Source organism: Lissotriton helveticus, chromosome 11, assembly GCF_964261635.1.
Source record: "Lissotriton helveticus chromosome 11, aLisHel1.1, whole genome shotgun sequence".
Classification (NCBI taxonomy): Eukaryota; Metazoa; Chordata; class Amphibia; order Caudata; family Salamandridae; genus Lissotriton; species Lissotriton helveticus.
In genome coordinates this window covers 10,414,876-10,432,023 of record NC_136072.1, presented here as the reverse complement: position 1 = coordinate 10,432,023, position 17,148 = coordinate 10,414,876, and the positions used below count along the sequence as shown (strand labels likewise).

Sequence of the window (17,148 nt, the reverse complement as noted above, 5' to 3'; positions counted from 1 at the left end):
TATAGGTGAGGCTTGCCAGCACAGCTGCCATCACACATAGTATATCATGAACCCAAGAAAGAGCTTAAAGAAGTAGTAACAGTACTACCAGGATTGGGGCTTGGGCTCACATGCTGGGAGTCAGGAGCAACGGTTTTGATTGGGCAGAAGATGTGTGCTTCCACAAATAAAGTTCTTGACCTCCACACAGCCATGATCATTTTGTTTATTTATCCTGATGCCCAAGGTTGAACATCAAGGGTGCACATATTACATTGTGAAGCTAATAAAGTTTCTGTGATAACTATGCAATGCTTGTTTTCCTCTGGCAGCAGCACTGATGGGAGGAGGGAACTCAATAACTTTAGACTTCAGAGTGTAGTTTTGTATTTGAGAGTCCGGGGCTTAGTGCACCTGTCGTCTTACCCTTCTGACCCTATGTGATCAATGGGGCTTAGGCCACATCCACAAGTTAGTTTTCCTGAGCACAAGATTTAATTTGGCCAAATTATGTGCTTCCAATGCCTGTATTGCCACTTGTTGGCTTATGGCAAACCTTATACTGGATACACCGGCTCTGGGATAGCTATGGTGGCAAGCTAATGATCAGGGCTGTAGGCCTGATCTGTTTGCAATGAAATGTTATGATAAAGGTACTAGGCTAAAGATTTTTACGTTGAAAATCATTTGCCAAAGTTAATAGGCATTTAAGTGAGGATTGTTATAACTAGGCCTGGGTGGTAAATTCCATTCTGCTCGAGGAAATTACGGGTAATTTCGTGTTCCACGGAAAATGTGGAATTGCCCCAAAAAAACTGCGATCTGCTGCTTTGCGGAATGTTTTGCTTGTTTGCGCTTTCAAAATGCGTGTTCATGAGATATTTCTTCCCAAGCACGCAAACAGCATTCGCGAACAGGAAAAAACACGCAGAACAAGCCATTTCACATGTGCGCGGAACTGGGCTCGCAGAGATTTTTTACCCTTTCACAGAGCTTTGCATAGTGCAAGTACGCAAATTCCGCCCACCCCTATTCATAGCTCTATATTAAATCCTTCAAGGATTCATTTTGTTACATGGAATCTCACAGATTACCATAGTAGGCACTGGTTTTGAAGTTGGTCACCCAGTGTGAAATAAATACCCTTGTTAGACCATTTTAGGAGTGGTAGTATTTTGTTTTGCCAGGTGTAATTTTGTATACATTTGCAAATGTTTTACTGTATGCCTGATGGTGTTCTTGTGGGAAAACCTATGCACAATACATTAAACCTCACTTGGTTATGGTGAAATGGCAATAATAACAGCTATAGGCTTGATTAGTGTACAGAAAGATGTCATACCCATAGGTCAGGCTTGTTCATTATGAAATGTTCTTATAAAGGCAGTAGGACTGGATTATTAATTGTGAAAAAGTTTATAGTAAAGTCAATATGCCTCTAACAGTAGATTGTTGTCATGTTTTGTTGCAGGCCGTAGAAAAGTATTTGGTTGTGTAATCTCACCAATTACACCATAGTAGGCAAGGGTTTTGGTGTTTGTCGCCCAGTCTTGTAAACTCTGGAAGTGAACATTCACTCTGATGATTCCTTGTAATCTCTGTTGAAATGGATTGTATATTCTTTTACCATCCGTAATTTTGTAGATATTTGTAATTTTGCAAATGTTTGTACCACAGTTTCTAAGGATGCTTGATTCCGGTCCAGGGAAGACATGGCTTGGCAGTTCGGGCTGGACTGTTCCCATGAGGCACAGGGTCAGACTGATTTGCATATGGCCATGTCTGAACTGGGGTGGTGGAGTGAGCTAAAGAATGATGATGGATTAAACCCAGATCAGTTGACTGGGGGTGGGTGTTTGATTTGCTCAAACGCTCCGTCCATTATCCCCTTTGGTACCGCTTTGTTCGCCCTAAGTGTGGCAGGGTATGCTCAGACGTGAGTCCCTTGCTCACTTTGATACTGGATTCAAGCCAGCCTGGCTGGTGACGGTTAATAGCCAGAAATCGGCCCCAGGATGCTTGTTTCTGGTCCAGGGAAGACATGGCTAGGCAGTTCGGGCTGGACTGTTCCCATGAGGCACAGGGTCAGACTGATTTGAATATGGCCATGTCTGAACTGGGGTGGTGGAGTGAACTAGAGAATGATGATGGATTAAACCCAGATCAGTTGACTGGGGCTGAGTGTTTGATTTGCTCAAATGCTCCGTCCATCATCCTCTTTAGTATCACACAGTTTCCAACTTATGCACACTTCAGTAGGCCTGAGTTGTATATAGTGTCAAGCAGTTGATGCAGGGTATTGACCTATTCGGCCCGCTGGTAAAAGTCATGTCAGATTCCTTAGGGAGAGCTGTTTATAATGAAAAGCTATGCAAAAGCTGGTAAGCTTTACTTATTGTGAAAATAATGTGTGGAAGGTGGGTGGGCTTTTACGGTTGGATGCACATTACACTCTGCTAAAGCCTGTAAGCAGTCCTTTTGTTACATAGAATTTGACAGATTACTAAGTGAGCAAAGGTTTTGGTGTTGGTGATCCTCCCAAGCAAACCATGAGGATAGACAATTTGCCCTATTGTACTCCTTATTAGGCTCCATTAGTAGGGATTGCTTATTATGAAAAGTTACGATAAAGGCAGTAGGCCTGACATATTGTGAAAACCATATGTCAGATTCAATAGGCATTTATAGGTGGGTTGTTATTACTCTGTATGGAAGCCTACAAACAGCTATTCTGTTACATGGAATCTCATAGATTACCATGGTAAGCAAGGGTTTGGGTGCTGGTTACCCCCTCTGAAAAACCGTGGGTATAGAAGATTTGCTGTGTTAGAATCCTTGTTAGGCCCTCTTACGAGAGGTATTATTTTGTGGGGCCATATGTAATATTGTATGCTAGGTATTTTTATGACTGTATGCCTTGTGGTTGCCTTGTAGGAACGCTTAAAGTGAATGCTGGAGACCGCAGTTATTCATAAGAGACACAGACATAATTGGATAGCCAGGAAATCAATCTTATAGCATAGGTCTTATTTGTGTATATGAAAAATTGTGATAGATGCAATAGGCAGACATATCGATTGTGAAAAGTATTTGTTAAAGTCAATAGGCATTTAGGGGTTTATTATTATTTCTCTATATTAAAGCCTACAGATAGATATTTTGTTACATGAAATATCACAAATGACCTTTGATGGGGAGGTTTTTTATGTTGGTTACCGCCTCTGACAAGTCGCTGAGAGGAGAAAATGTGCACTGTAATAATTCATGCTTGAATGTCTTAATAGCTGTCCTGCCAGGATCGTGTAATAAAAAAATCAGGAATGAAAACAGCATGTTAGATCTAAGGTATAATTAGGAAAACTTTATTTATTCTTTCTATACAAACCCAACTTAAAGTATGCAAACTTTAGAAATTCTAAAGTTATAGTTCCAACTTAAGTTTACAATTTATTCACCACCAGTTATAACCTAATTTTATAATGCACGCACCACCTTCAATTTACTATAAGTCGTGCACCTCTGTACACAATCTTGTCACCTCACTCACTACACTATATTAACTATAACTCGGAGTGGCGGTTCCCAGGGCCATCACAGGGCACCAGGAGGGGGGCCGCTCGGCCCCCCTCCCAACATTGTTAAAGCCACGGGGAGGTGGGCGTCCCTGGGACTCGGGTGTCCGTAACAGACCCCCAAGTATGCATATTTGAACCCCCGGGGATGTGGCGGTCCCCGGAGCGGATGGGGGGCTCGAGCCCCCCACACAGGTAGTTTATTTTTCAAGAACAATCCCCGGGGGTGGCGGGCTCCGGGGCTGCGGGGGCCTTTGAGCCCCCCCACCCATTTATTATACAATACAAGCCCCAGGGGGTGGTGGTCCCTTGGGCTGCGAGGGGGCCATGAGCCGGCAAATACTTTTGAAAAAGCCCAGGGTGTGGCGGTCCCCGAGGCTTGGGGGGAATTTGGATACCCCCCACATTAAAAATCAAAGCCCCGGGGGGGGGGGGGCATCCCCGGGCTGCAGGGGGCCGAGTGCCCCCGCAAATCATTGTGCAAAGCCCTGGGGGTGGCGGTCCCTGGGGCTTTGTGGGGGGATCGGGCCAGTAGGTAATATATATATAAATTGTAGAGTAGGGAGGGCCACTTTTTAGATAGGGTTCCACCATATCCCTATAGGGTCAAAGAGGTCCTTTGAGTCAGCTCTGTCTTCCATTAGTCCCTCTGAATGTCATTTACACTCTGCCATAGATTGATCGATTAATTGATTAATTGACACCCCTAATTGTAACCGGAGTAGCTAAATACTTAGGTTGGGCCTGGACCCTTAGAGCCAGATTTATAAATGTGTCTTAGGCTGCAGCCTTAATCTATAGAATTGTTATTGGTCATGTGTAAATGTGTATTTGCCAAATGTCCAAGGACTTTCAAGGTCATCTGACTAAGGATTTATTGTAACTTTTAATGATTTTCAATGAAGTTTTGTACTAATGATTTAATAAGGTCTTTGACTGTTTTATATTACTCTATCTATTTTATGGAATGTACATGTATTTTAGAGATTTGTATACTGTGTTACATGTCTTTTATGATTTAATTATCTAATAAAGACTTCTTGAAATGAAAAAAATGATTAATTGACAGCAGCATATTGAAAATTGTTACTTAAAATGTAACTTTTCCGTTATAGAAGATTTTAAATTACAATTCAGATGAGCTTAAATAGTATATCCCCCCTCCCAACATTGTTAAAGCCACGGGGAGGTGGGCGTCCCTGGGACTCGGGTGTCCGTAACAGACCCCCAAGTTTGCATATATAGACCCCCGGGGATGTGGCGGTCCCCGGAGCGGATGGGGGGCTCGAGCCCCCCACACAGGTAGTTTACTTTTTAAGAACAATCCCCGGGGGTGGCGGGCTGCGGGGGCCTTTGAGCCCCCCCACCCATTTATTATACAATACAAGCCCCAGGGGGTGGTGGTCCCTTGGGCTGCGAGGGGGCCATGAGCCGGCAAATACTTTTGAAAAAGCCCAGGGTGTGGCGGTCCCCGAGGCTTGGGGGGAATTTGGATACCCACCACATTAAAAATCAAAGCCCCGGGGGGGGGCATCCCCGGGCTGCAGGGGGCCGAGTGCCCCCGCAAATCATTGTGCAAAGCCCTGGGGGTGGCGGTCCCTGGGGCTTTGTGGGGGGATCGGGCCAGTAGGTAATATATATATAAATTGTAGAGTAGGGAGGGCCACTTTTTAGATAGGGTTCCACCATATCCCTATAGGGTCAAAGAGGTCCTTTGAGTCAGCTCTGTCTTCCGTTAGTCCCTCTGAATGTCATTTACACTCTGCCATAGATTGATCGATTAATTGATTAATTGACACCCCTAATTGTAACCGGAGTAGCTAAATACTTAGGTTGGGCCTGGACCCTTAGAGCCAGATTTATAAATGTGTCTTAGGCTGCAGCCTTAATCTATAGAATTGTTATTGGTCATGTGTAAATGTGTATTTGCCAAATGTCCAAGGACTTTCAAGGTCATCTGACTAAGGATTTATTGTAACTTTTAATGATTTTCAATGAAGTTTTGTACTAATGATTTAATAAGGTCTTTGACTGTTTTATATTACTCTATCTATTTTATGGAATGTACATGTATTTTAGAGATTTGTATACTGTGTTACATGTCTTTTATGATTTAATTATCTAATAAAGACTTCTTGAAATGAAAAAAATGATTAATTGACAGCAGCATATTGAAAATTGTTACTTAAAATGTAACTTTTCCGTTATAGAAGATTTTAAATTACAATTCAGATGAGCTTAAATAGTATATCCCCCCTCCCAACATTGTTAAAGCCACGGGGAGGTGGGCGTCCCTGGGACTCGGGTGTCCGTAACAGACCCCCAAGTTTGCATATATAGACCCCCGGGGATGTGGCGGTCCCCGGAGCGGATGGGGGGCTCGAGCCCCCCACACAGGTAGTTTACTTTTTAAGAACAATCCCCGGGGGTGGCGGGCTGCGGGGGCCTTTGAGCCCCCCCACCCATTTATTATACAATACAAGCCCCAGGGGGTGGTGGTCCCTGGGGCTGCGAGGGGGCCATGAGCCGGCAAATACTTTTGAAAAAGCCCAGGGTGTGGCGGTCCCCGAGGCTTGGGGGGAATTTGGATACCCCCCACATTAAAAATCAAAGCCCCGGGGGGGGGGGGGGGCATCCCCGGGTCTGCAGGGGGCCGAGTACCCCTGCAAATCATTGTGCAAAGCCCTGGGGGTGGCGGTCCCTGGGGCTTTGTGGTGGGATCGGGCCAGTAGGTAATATATATATAAATTGTAGAGTAGGGAGGGCCACTTTTTAGATAGGGTTCCACCATATCCCTATAGGGTCAAAGAGGTCCTTTGAGTCAGCTCTGTCTTCCGTTAGTCCCTCTGAATGTCATTTACACTCTGCCATAGATTGATCGATTAATTGATTAATTGACACCCCTAATTGTAACCGGAGTAGCTAAATACTTAGGTTGGGCCTGGACCCTTAGAGCCAGATTTATTAATTTGTCTTAGACTGCAGCCTTAATCTATAGAATTGTTATTGGTCATGTGTAAATGTGTATTTGCCAAATGTCCAAGGACTTTCAAGGTCATCTGACTAAGGATTTATTGTAACTTTTAATGATTTTCAATGAAGTTTTGTACTAATGATTTAATAAGGTCTTTGACTGTTTTATATTACTCTATCTATTTTATGGAATGTACATGTATTTTAGAGATTTGTATACTGTGTTACATGTCTTGTATGATTTAATTATCGAATAAAGACTTCTTGAAATGAAAAAAAAAGATTAATTGACAGCAGCATATTGAAAATTGTTACTTAAAATTCAACTTTTCCGTTATAGAAGATTTTAAATTACAATTCAGATGAGCTTAAATAGTATATCCCTATCTGATCCCAATCCAATATTACCACTTATTAAATGGAATAAGGTAACCCAGTGTCATGTGAAGGTAAGAAGGTCTTAAGGTAGTAAAAATAACTTGAGGAGTTTTTTACTGCCAAGACACATAAAACGTAAGTATATGTCTTCTGCTTTTTATATACCACGCACTCTGCCCTAGAAGCTTAGTGGTGACATAAAAAATACAAAGGAAGATTTTGGCCTGAAAAGATGTTTATTTTGCCAGGTTAAAACAGCAGGTTAAAAATGCCTTAAATGCTGCAATGGAATTCCCGAGATATGTTTTATAGTACTACTTAAATAGGTAGCACAATAAGAGCTGCAGGCCCACTAGTAGCATTTTATTTTACAGGCCCTGGGTACCTGTTGTACCATATACTTACAAGTAATTTAAACGTGCCATTGAGGTGTAAGCCAATTTTACCACGTTTCAGGAAGGGAGCACAGTCACTTCAGCACTGGTCAGTAGTTGTAAAGTCCAAAAAGACAACAAATATGGTTTCAGCTAAGGTAGGGAGTAGAGGCAAAAAGGTTTAAGCTAATTGGGCAAAGAAGGTCAGGTCCAACACTTACCCGAACATAACATTGATTTAGAAATGGTTTTAGAAGTAGACATTGCATTGTAATTTATAAGGGATGTGTTTAAGACGTGCCTTCCACATTTTAATTTTTAATTTTAATTAGGTGTAAGATGTATCAATGTTTTGCAACTGCAATTCCAGGAGCAACATATTGAAAACGCATTGAAAAGTTACAGACCCCTCAAATGATATATGTAACTCAATCACAAAGGGGGGCCAGGCCCCTGTCAATTTAAAGAAAAAATCATGTGGGCAGTAGGCAGTGATCTGCAAACTGTTTTTACAGAAAGTTAACTTTACTTTTTAAACCAAGCAGTTTCCTTTATGAAAATGAATGTATTTTTTTTAAATCTGTTTATTTTACTTAAAGACAATCACAGACACGGTGAACTGCTGACCCCAGCAGACCACCATCCAATTTGAGTGAGTCATATTGTGAAACCACTCAATTAATGGGTATTAGTATTCATGAGATAGTTAAGATTGTGACCCATTCCAAAGGGAAATTTGCAAACCAAACGACTAGTACATGCGTTGATTTTCAAAATGAGAATCAATTTGCAAAATGTCAGTGCATAATTTGCAACCATTTTATACAAATGGATTCTTGGTACATCTGGCCCAAGATGCTGTAAATAACTCATACATTTATCTGAAAAAATGTTACCTGTTTTTTCACCCAAAAACAATTTTTCACCAACACAATTGTCTTCAAGTGGTTAAATAATAGTATTTACTAAAGCACTCACCATTCAGACTAAATATGAGGTATCTTATAACTGAATGAAATTGTGCAAATGTGAGTTCTTGTGATGTAACTGAATGTTGATTTGTGATATTTTTTCTTTACACAGTCCCTCCCAATTTTTCAAGCGAACTACAGATTTACACCAAACAAGGATTTCGGGTCATTGGTTTGGCGCACAAGCCTCTGCCATCAAAGACGCCATCTGAACTGCGCTGTTTAACAAGGTAAGACAGTGAGTCCTCCATCCCACAAGCACTTTCAAGAAGAGGCAGTAACTCTTTCCTGAAGGAAACCTCAAACCTCAGCAAGAGAAAGCATCTGCTCTGCTAAGATGGTCGCATTATAATAATTGGAAAACATGCTAGATTAGTATTTAGTGGTCTTTGATATGACCATTGTCTTTTATCTTGCTTCACAAGACCACCTTCTAGTGTGATGTACAGCAGGCTTCTGGCAGTGGACTTAAGATTACAAAAACTTGTTAGGTCTGTGTGAGTGCATCACTGAATGGGAAAGCTTGTTCAGAACAACACCGAAACATCTCAAGGCACTTTCTGAGTGACCAGCATTTTAGGGTATTTTCTAATTTACAGCCTGATTCCTTTGTTTTTACAAATTCTAGAATGTGATTCTAAACAGATACCAATTGAGTATCTGGTAGGGTGTATTGTAGTTCCAGATACTGAATCAGTATATATCAGTGCTTTGCAACCAAAATCCATTTAGTACCTCTGATTTATTGAACTTCTGAAGGCCAATACTTTGTAGTTATATGTCTGCATCAGGATAACCAGAACTAGCTTTATAATTACATCGAGAATTCAGCCAAATAGATGGATGAAACCCAAGACTACTGTCCCAGGTAATATTGAATAATTCAGAGGCACCCTGGGAATGTATTCACTAGGAAAGATTTGTATGTGGGAAATTGGAATTAGCAAAGCAGACACATCTTCGGATGATAATGAGATTTCATTGTATCTGGAGACTCTTGACACAATCCTTGTGCAATGTCCTGAAGTCTAACAACTGAAGGCACTCATGAACACTGACTTGTGAGGTAAATCGAATGATGTATGGATTGTCTGCCCATTGATATGTCTCCAAGAGGCTCAGAAGTGCTACCCATGTAGCAGTGTTATTCTCCCAGAGCAGGCTTAGGGAGGTTACTATCATCGTATAGAGTAAAACATTCTCATGTGTCAGGAGTGAAAGTTTGTTTAAAAAAAGGGTAATGATGAAAGCATGTTTGAGCATGTTTTGAGGGGCTCAAGCATGTCCCCAAAGCAAGAGAAAGATTTAATAGGGACAAAAAAATATGGAAATAACTGTGTAAAGATTGTGGTATGTAGTGGAGAAATAAGGGGATCAGAAGGGATACTGTGCAATTGGATCCTGAAGGCGGAGTTGAAGATCAGATCCAGAGATTGGCTTGAAAGAATGCAAAGAGGCGGGACATTCTTCCATTAATTGCATTACAGTATTTTTTGCCTTTTTCTTTTACTTTGAAGGGAAGAGGTTGAATCTAACTTGGAATTTCTTGGGCTGCTGGTGATGGAAAACCAGCTGAAGCCGGAGACAAGGCCGGTGCTGGAGGAACTCTTGGAGGCCAGAATCAGAACCGTAATGGTGACAGGTATGTAAGATTACCACAGGGTCTCAGTGCATGCCATTCACATGGGTCACATCCAGTTGAGGATTTCTGATCCCTCTATTACATAGGGTAGCTAGAAACGTAATTTGTCCACCCCCCAAGTTAAGCATATAGTCAAATATGTATACTAATGTATTCAAATACCAATTTAAAGTCCTCTGTGTGATCATTTTGTTAATGGATTTAACATGTTCTTCTACCCAAGACCAACTTTTAAATTATGTAATATAATGTAAACATTTCTAAAGACCATGGCTACCTCTACGGAGGTGTCCCGGCGGTAGCAGCAGGCTCACAAGAGGGTCAGGCTGGCAATAATGCCTGAGTGAAGAGCCAGGTTTTAATGTTTTTCTTAAATTCTAGTTCTGATTCCATCAGGCGAAGGTCCTGCCACCTTGCCGGGTTTTGCAAAAATATAGAACCCGCAGGAGCCGCAGGTGGTTGGATCTCAGGGCCCGATCTTGATGGTATAAATAAATGCAACCTCTGCCTACGGTACCTAGGGCCTATTTCTCTGGTGACTCTAAAAGCAAAGATAAATACCTTGAACTCTATCCTCCTGATTACCTGGATTAAGTGTATTTTAATATCAATCACCAGTATTTGTCATATAGGTTTTACTAGCAGCCCGTCCCGACCTTGTCCGGGAGCAATCAGGCTTCCCCGACCCCCGCCCGCCCCTACATTGTCCAGCAGCCCGGGACCCCACCCGCCCCGACCCTCGCCTTCCCTGACATTGTCCAGCAGCCTAGCCCCGCCCGCCCCGTCCCCCGCCTGCCCCGACATTGTCCGTGGGTCCCCCGGAGCCTTACCTGAGCCGCAGCTCCTCCCCCGCCCTCCTCAGTTCACCGCTCCGCCGCTCCTCGCCGCTCCTCCTGCCTGTCCGCCGGTCCTCACCGCCTGTCCGCTGCTCGTCACCGCTCCTCCCCCGCACCATGTCCGCCGCTCCTGGACGCCGCTCCTCCCCGCGCTCCTGACGTCAGCACGCAGGTCGCGGACTGCGCTACTTCGAAGGGGCTACTTTTTTTAAGGTACATTTTTTAAATAACACATATTTTTATAGTTTATATAGCCTATGTCCATCTGCACACCCTGACGATTACAATGATGTATCGGGTGTGTGGATTGGCGCTGTGGTTCCCGAGTTTACCCGCCTCAAAGGTTCAAAGTTCTTGCTTTATAATAGTAGTATAGATTTGCAAATACTAAAAAGTCACTAAGAATGGAAAAATATCTTAAGACAAGGAAAACGTTACAGTCATTCTGTACTACAAACATGATCTATGTTAAACAATGTCTATGATAGGGTTTCACTCTGTCAGAGTGACATTCTCTGAAAGTGTAAAAAGTACTTGATTTTTTTAATGAAAATAAAATCTGCAATTGTGGTCCCCAACTATTGTAATAACTACTCTGCGCATGTCACATTCAGCAAGTAATTGCAGTACTGAACTGGAGTTCTGCAGCAAGAATAAAAGTGTGCTGTTAACCCAGGCAAATTGAAACAAATTAAATCACATTAAACAGACACAGTCAAGCTTAATTTTGTTATTGGCAGATCATAAGTCCAGAATGGAGTTCCAGACTTTTTTTTCTCTCAACCTAAATTGTTATCTCTTTGGTATTTCTTAGTGGTGAGTGTTTTATCTTCATGATAGTGAAACGCTGCATTATTAAAAGGCTTTAAAAATATTATACCACGCCTACCTGTTAATGTTACCATGATACAATGGGCCAAACCACTTTTCATGTGAGGAATTTCCCCCCAGAAAAAAACCTTCTTCTTGCAACCTCAAGGGCTCGAGGAAGATGTTAGACTATTCTGTGTTGAGACACAGATCTGCACAAGTAGCACCAATTCCCAACAATATCTCAAAATCTAAAGCATTCTCAATAATCTAATTTAAAATTTGATTGAACATTTGATTGTCTATCATAATTAGGGCTCTACACCTGGGAAGAGCTGCTTTACTACATCTTTGTGCATTATGTAGAACTTTTGCGACTTGATCTCAGACTGGTCTTTTGCAGAGATTAATCTGTGAGAAATGGTAGTCAACAATTCAACATAACATTGGCAATAGTTCTCTCACCATGCCTGGATCAACATCTTGGAAAAACTGAGGTCCCGCATGGACGTTTCCTTTCTGACTTCTATTAGGCTCACTCTTAAATGACTCACTTGGAATATCATAGGTCCTAATGACTGTCGCAAAGCTAGCAGGGTATTGACACATCTGGCCTATCACAAGACCAATGTGGTCTTCTTTCAAGAGGCACACCTGGAACCCAAATGTCCATCTTCCTTCAGCCCAGAGTTATCCCTTATTTTTACCTTTCTTCATATATTACTTATTCCAGGGGAGTGTGTATTTTCCTACATCCCAACATATTTTTTAAGCTTAATCAGAACTATTATGACTGCTCTGGCAGATGTGTTATCTAGTGGGCACCCTACAAGATGGCAAATTAATACTGATCAGTTTATATGCACCAAAGATTGATGACACTTCAATTTTTGAAGATGTATTCTCCAAACTGCGCAACTCATGCTGGATGCTCAATGAGACTGTTCTTGTACCCACCGCAAATACCACACTCAGGCAGTGAAAGTACTACATGACACCATTAATCTCGATAGGTTGTCAGATCTGTGGCATTGGGCACATCTGGCAGTAAAAGACTTCATTTCCTATTCTGCAGCACAAGTCATCCTCAAGAGTGCTCCTGCAATTGCCACTTCTGTATCAGCGGGCTGTCATTTACCCTACACTGTTTCAAATAACTTACCAGTTGTGTTTCAACTTGCCCTCTCTTGCTCCACATTTTACCGCCCATTCTGGGTTTCTCTCTGTTGGACCCAGTATATAAAGATGATCTTAGGTTGGCAATTTTAGAATATTTTCAGAATAATGGTGGTGCAGTCCCCAAGTACACTATATTACGAGAGTCCTAGAAGGCCTAGTCTTGGGGGTAGGCAATAGTGTAACATGCAGGGGTGTTGAAAGACATTCTTAGATAGTTTACACATCACAAGGCTAGTCTAGAGGCTATTGAAGCTGTGATAGGCAGTACAGTGAAGGAGAGAGGCTTGGCAGAACATTATCTTGACTGCTCAGGAGAGAGAGAGAGAGAGAGAGAGAGAGAATGAGAGAGAGAAAGAGAGAGGGAGCTGGACCCCATATTGATAGATTGAAGGATGGGGATGGAACAGTTTTCACTAACAATGAAGATAGCCTATCTGAATGTGTACAGTATTACTCCTGTCTTTACGCTCCTGGAGGTGCTGGGTGCCTGGAAGATATTAGTAGCTCCCTAAACAAAGTAGCACTTGTGTGGCTTGAGGACTCAATCAGAGTACAAAAGTATACAAAATATACAAGGTGCACTACTCATGGACCCTGTGGGTTCCCACAAGAATTAACTTCCTAATCAAAAAGAAGATGATTAACTTTTTGTTTTTATTGTACTGTATTTAACAGGTTTACTTAAAGTATGTCCAAAAATGTAATCAAATCCATTCGATGTTTTCATCACATCTACAAACACAAAATTGTTTGCATTTTGTTTAACAACAATGTTACATCACATTGCTTTTATACAATCCAAACTTTTTTTATTTCACAAATATGGGCTTCTTCTTTTGCCTTCCCAATGCATTTCGAGTTTAAGCAACCCTTCATCAGGGGAACTGTAAAAAGAATGTACAATTAGCTATGTTGTGCCCCTCAGGAACATGAACTTTGAAAAACAGTAGAGAATCCAAAAATATATTCAAAGAGAATTAGATGCCTTTTCAGACCAGAAGTTAGTCCAAATAGAACCATCAACAGATGTACCTCAAACTACTGATGGTGCTCATGCGTCTTTATCTGTTGTGCAACGCTGCCGCTTCCATGCCACTTACAGGACCTAACATCAGGATGTCTAAGAATTATAATTGTGCCAGCCCCACGTGCCGATATTGTGCCAAATATTACTGCCTGCATCCCCCGTAATGCTTCTTCACAATCGATATTTGTACCAGATAAATCCACAACATCAAGTCTCCACGCGTTTATTTTGGTGATCAATCAAATCAACACTGAGGTTAGAGCAGATGCCACACTGCTTGATAGCGTGTATTATTTATATTGACCATGGCTCCTTAGTCTGGGCAGCTCCGAGAAAAGCACCTGCATAGAGGCATCAGCTTTCATCATGGATGCCTCTTACTGTCCATGTGTGCAGATGATATATTGCTGTTTGTGAAGGACCCGGAGGTCAGTCTCACCCCACTGATATGTTTGATTGTCCTAATCTGCAATATTGTCTGTTTTTTCTATTAATTGGTCTACATCAAACCATTTCCCGATAACTGAGAGTACAGCATAGGTTTCCCGAATAATACCATATCATTTGGGTTGCACGCTTGGTTAACTACCGAGGTATCTTTCTACAAGAAACAGCAGGTCCTTTGGCACATTGTGGCCGGGTAATAAAGAACCTATCACATCGTGTAAAACTGTCGCTCCAACTTCCATTGTCCTTGGCTGAAGAACAGCCTGACATATATTGATAGTCCTACCTAAATGACAGTATCTATTTACAAATATACCTATAACCATTAGAAAGCACTTCTTTACCGCACGTTGGGCCCGCCCTGTCAAGTGGCTCTCGGTGAACAAGCCAGCAAAGTTTTTTTGGGAGGTACGGAGAGGAGGGTGTGGGGTTTGAAGTGTCAGATCTGGAAATATAATATCTGGTGTCTAAATGTCACTTAGATCAATTTTGGTATAACCCTAGTACCCCCATTTCCTACGTCATCCCAAGCATGATGAGTCAGTCAGTCAAATACACTTTATTCGATTTATAAAAATCATAAAAGGAGATAAAAAACATTTATATACATACATAAAAACATTTATATATATGCTTAAAAAACACATCTACTCCATAGGTTACAAACTCCATAAATGCAAGGGCCATGCGGGGACATCATGAATAAATAAATGCAAAACATCTGATCCTAATGTACACAAACATAGATAATACATTTCAGTAGTAAAATTCATGATACTGAATTTAGGGACGCTGTATTTGCTTTAATTCTGATGGCTGCCACTAAAAAGCTAGCCACGTAAAATATAATGCGGGCACTGTTCAAGGACTGAAGGTAAACTAGGGCAGGCCTCACCTGGGTGAAGCCAGCCTCCCTCAAAATTGGTGCCAGATGTTTTTTGCCTGATGTCCGAATATAACCCGCAAAACATAATGAAATGCATGGTATCCTGTGGTGAGAATTTGTCACAACTACAAGGTGGGCCCTTATCCGGTTTGGCCCAAGTTTGATAACTGCCCAATGAAAAATGGATCAAATTAAACCTAAATTTATTTTTGTGGTAAATAAATAAATAAATACCGGTACTATTTTTCTATGCATTAACTGAAAAGGATAGCTCAATAAATAAGAGGCAGAATCCGTGGTATCTGAGTCATACGGGCTTTAATTAAGTGGCTCGAGCCAATGGACATCGGGTTCCATCACCTGCTAAGGCTCAGGAAGGGACAAATCTCGACCTCGATCTCGTCATTTCATTAACAGCATACAATATATATAGTAAAACCATACAGTGGCATTGAATACAGTAGGCGTAACAAGTGACAAACGAAAGATAAGAACATATGGGCGTGAAAAGAAGGCGTGCACAGGGCGTGCACGGAAACATGTGATGTAGACGTCACAGAAGTGTCATAAGTGGGTGGACACATGGTGGGGGCTCATGGGCAGCTGGAACCTTTAACCTACTGGTGCGCGCAAACGGGTCATGACGTGTAACTGGGGAGAGCTGGGGGCTCTGACTTCTAGCACTAGAAGAGGAGACTAAAGTCTGGGATGTCAGAACGACCTGTACCTATAGCATATCTGATATCTTGTGTTTGGAGTACATGTTGCTTGAATCTAAAAGTCATCAGGACAAAGGCTACTTGTCACTAAGGCTAGTGCATGCATATATTTCTTCATGTATTGCGTGTGCTATGGATCTTCTATGGGTATTAATTCAGTAATTCACTTGCATGGAGACAGGAAGACTAGACTATAGATGAAGATGTTTATGCGGTTCGTTAGCTAGGAATGTGAAGACGGGGAGCTGAACAGATAACTGTAGGCATAACATATTCTTGGCAGGCAGGCAGGCTAGGCCGAGCCGGGCACCGCGTTACTTGGCAGGAAGTGAGTGAAGGGTCAGGGATGCGGGCGGGGCTGCATCTCTCCTCGGAGTGGTTCAGGAGACTTGAGACTTGAATCTGGTGTCCGGGCCCTGTGAGGCCTAGAAACGGGTGCAAACTCGATGATTTAACGTGCACAATGTAAAGACGTTGGCAACATAGGCCTAAAAGCCTATTTCACGTTGCTTTCACGAGGACTGGATAACTGACATACTAACGTTGGACGCAACTGTAAATGCGTTTTTATTCGGTCATATAAAGGAAATATGCATATTAATCATGCACATATAACATATGATGGGGAACACGTAGGGATACATGACAGGGCAAAATTCAATTTTCCTCATTCCCTCCTTGTTCCCTACGTTTCCTTCAGGAAACATCAATATTCATGATACCATCTATCTGTTCATACAGCATCATTTGCTCGTCTTTCTTTATTTGGGAATGGGATCGTGGACGTGGAATACAAGATGTAGCGCACAAGCCGCAAATCGCAGGGCCACATTGTAAACAGAGACAACAACTGAATATGATCATTACTACTACTCCTAGGAATGACAGTACTTTCCATCCCCATGCAGATATTACACTCCAGAGCCAGCCGGACCAAGTCCAGGTGCCTGGATTCTGGTGTAGCTGATGGGCTATTTTATGAAGTCTAGTTATTGCTGAATACACAGACGGTGCGTTATTAGGAATGAAAACGCAACAACTAGATCCGATGACTCTACAAGCTCCGCCCCTATCGGCCAGTATGACGTCAAGAACAAGGCGGTTCTGAAGAACAACAAATCTCATAGCAGACTGCTCTTCTGTTAAGTTACCTAGGGCGGAAGTAGTCTCATTCACTACTGCTTCAAGGGTTCTGGTTAACCTGCGTATTAATTTACTATTCTGGACCGGACCTATGAAAAAAAAGAAGCCTTTATTGAAATCTATATACTATTCTAATGCAGTTTCAGTCTGATCGACAATTGGGGACTCAATCTCCCTTCTATGTCTGACGTGTACTAGATGTGTGTTTCTGT

The 17,148-nt window shown here is 42.0% G+C and overlaps 1 protein-coding gene across 1 annotated transcript in view; it reads left to right on the top strand.

Moving 5' to 3' along the window:
• LOC144791845 (putative cation-transporting ATPase 13A4) overlaps positions 1 to 17,148 on the top strand; it is a 366,292-nt gene that overhangs the window by 188,477 nt on the left and 160,667 nt on the right. Inside the window, exons 17-18 of the mRNA XM_078666630.1 lie at positions 8,360 to 8,477; positions 9,765 to 9,889. Of these exons, the coding sequence (XP_078522756.1) occupies positions 8,360 to 8,477; positions 9,765 to 9,889 (243 nt within the window). The remainder of the gene's footprint in view (positions 1 to 8,359; positions 8,478 to 9,764; positions 9,890 to 17,148) is intronic.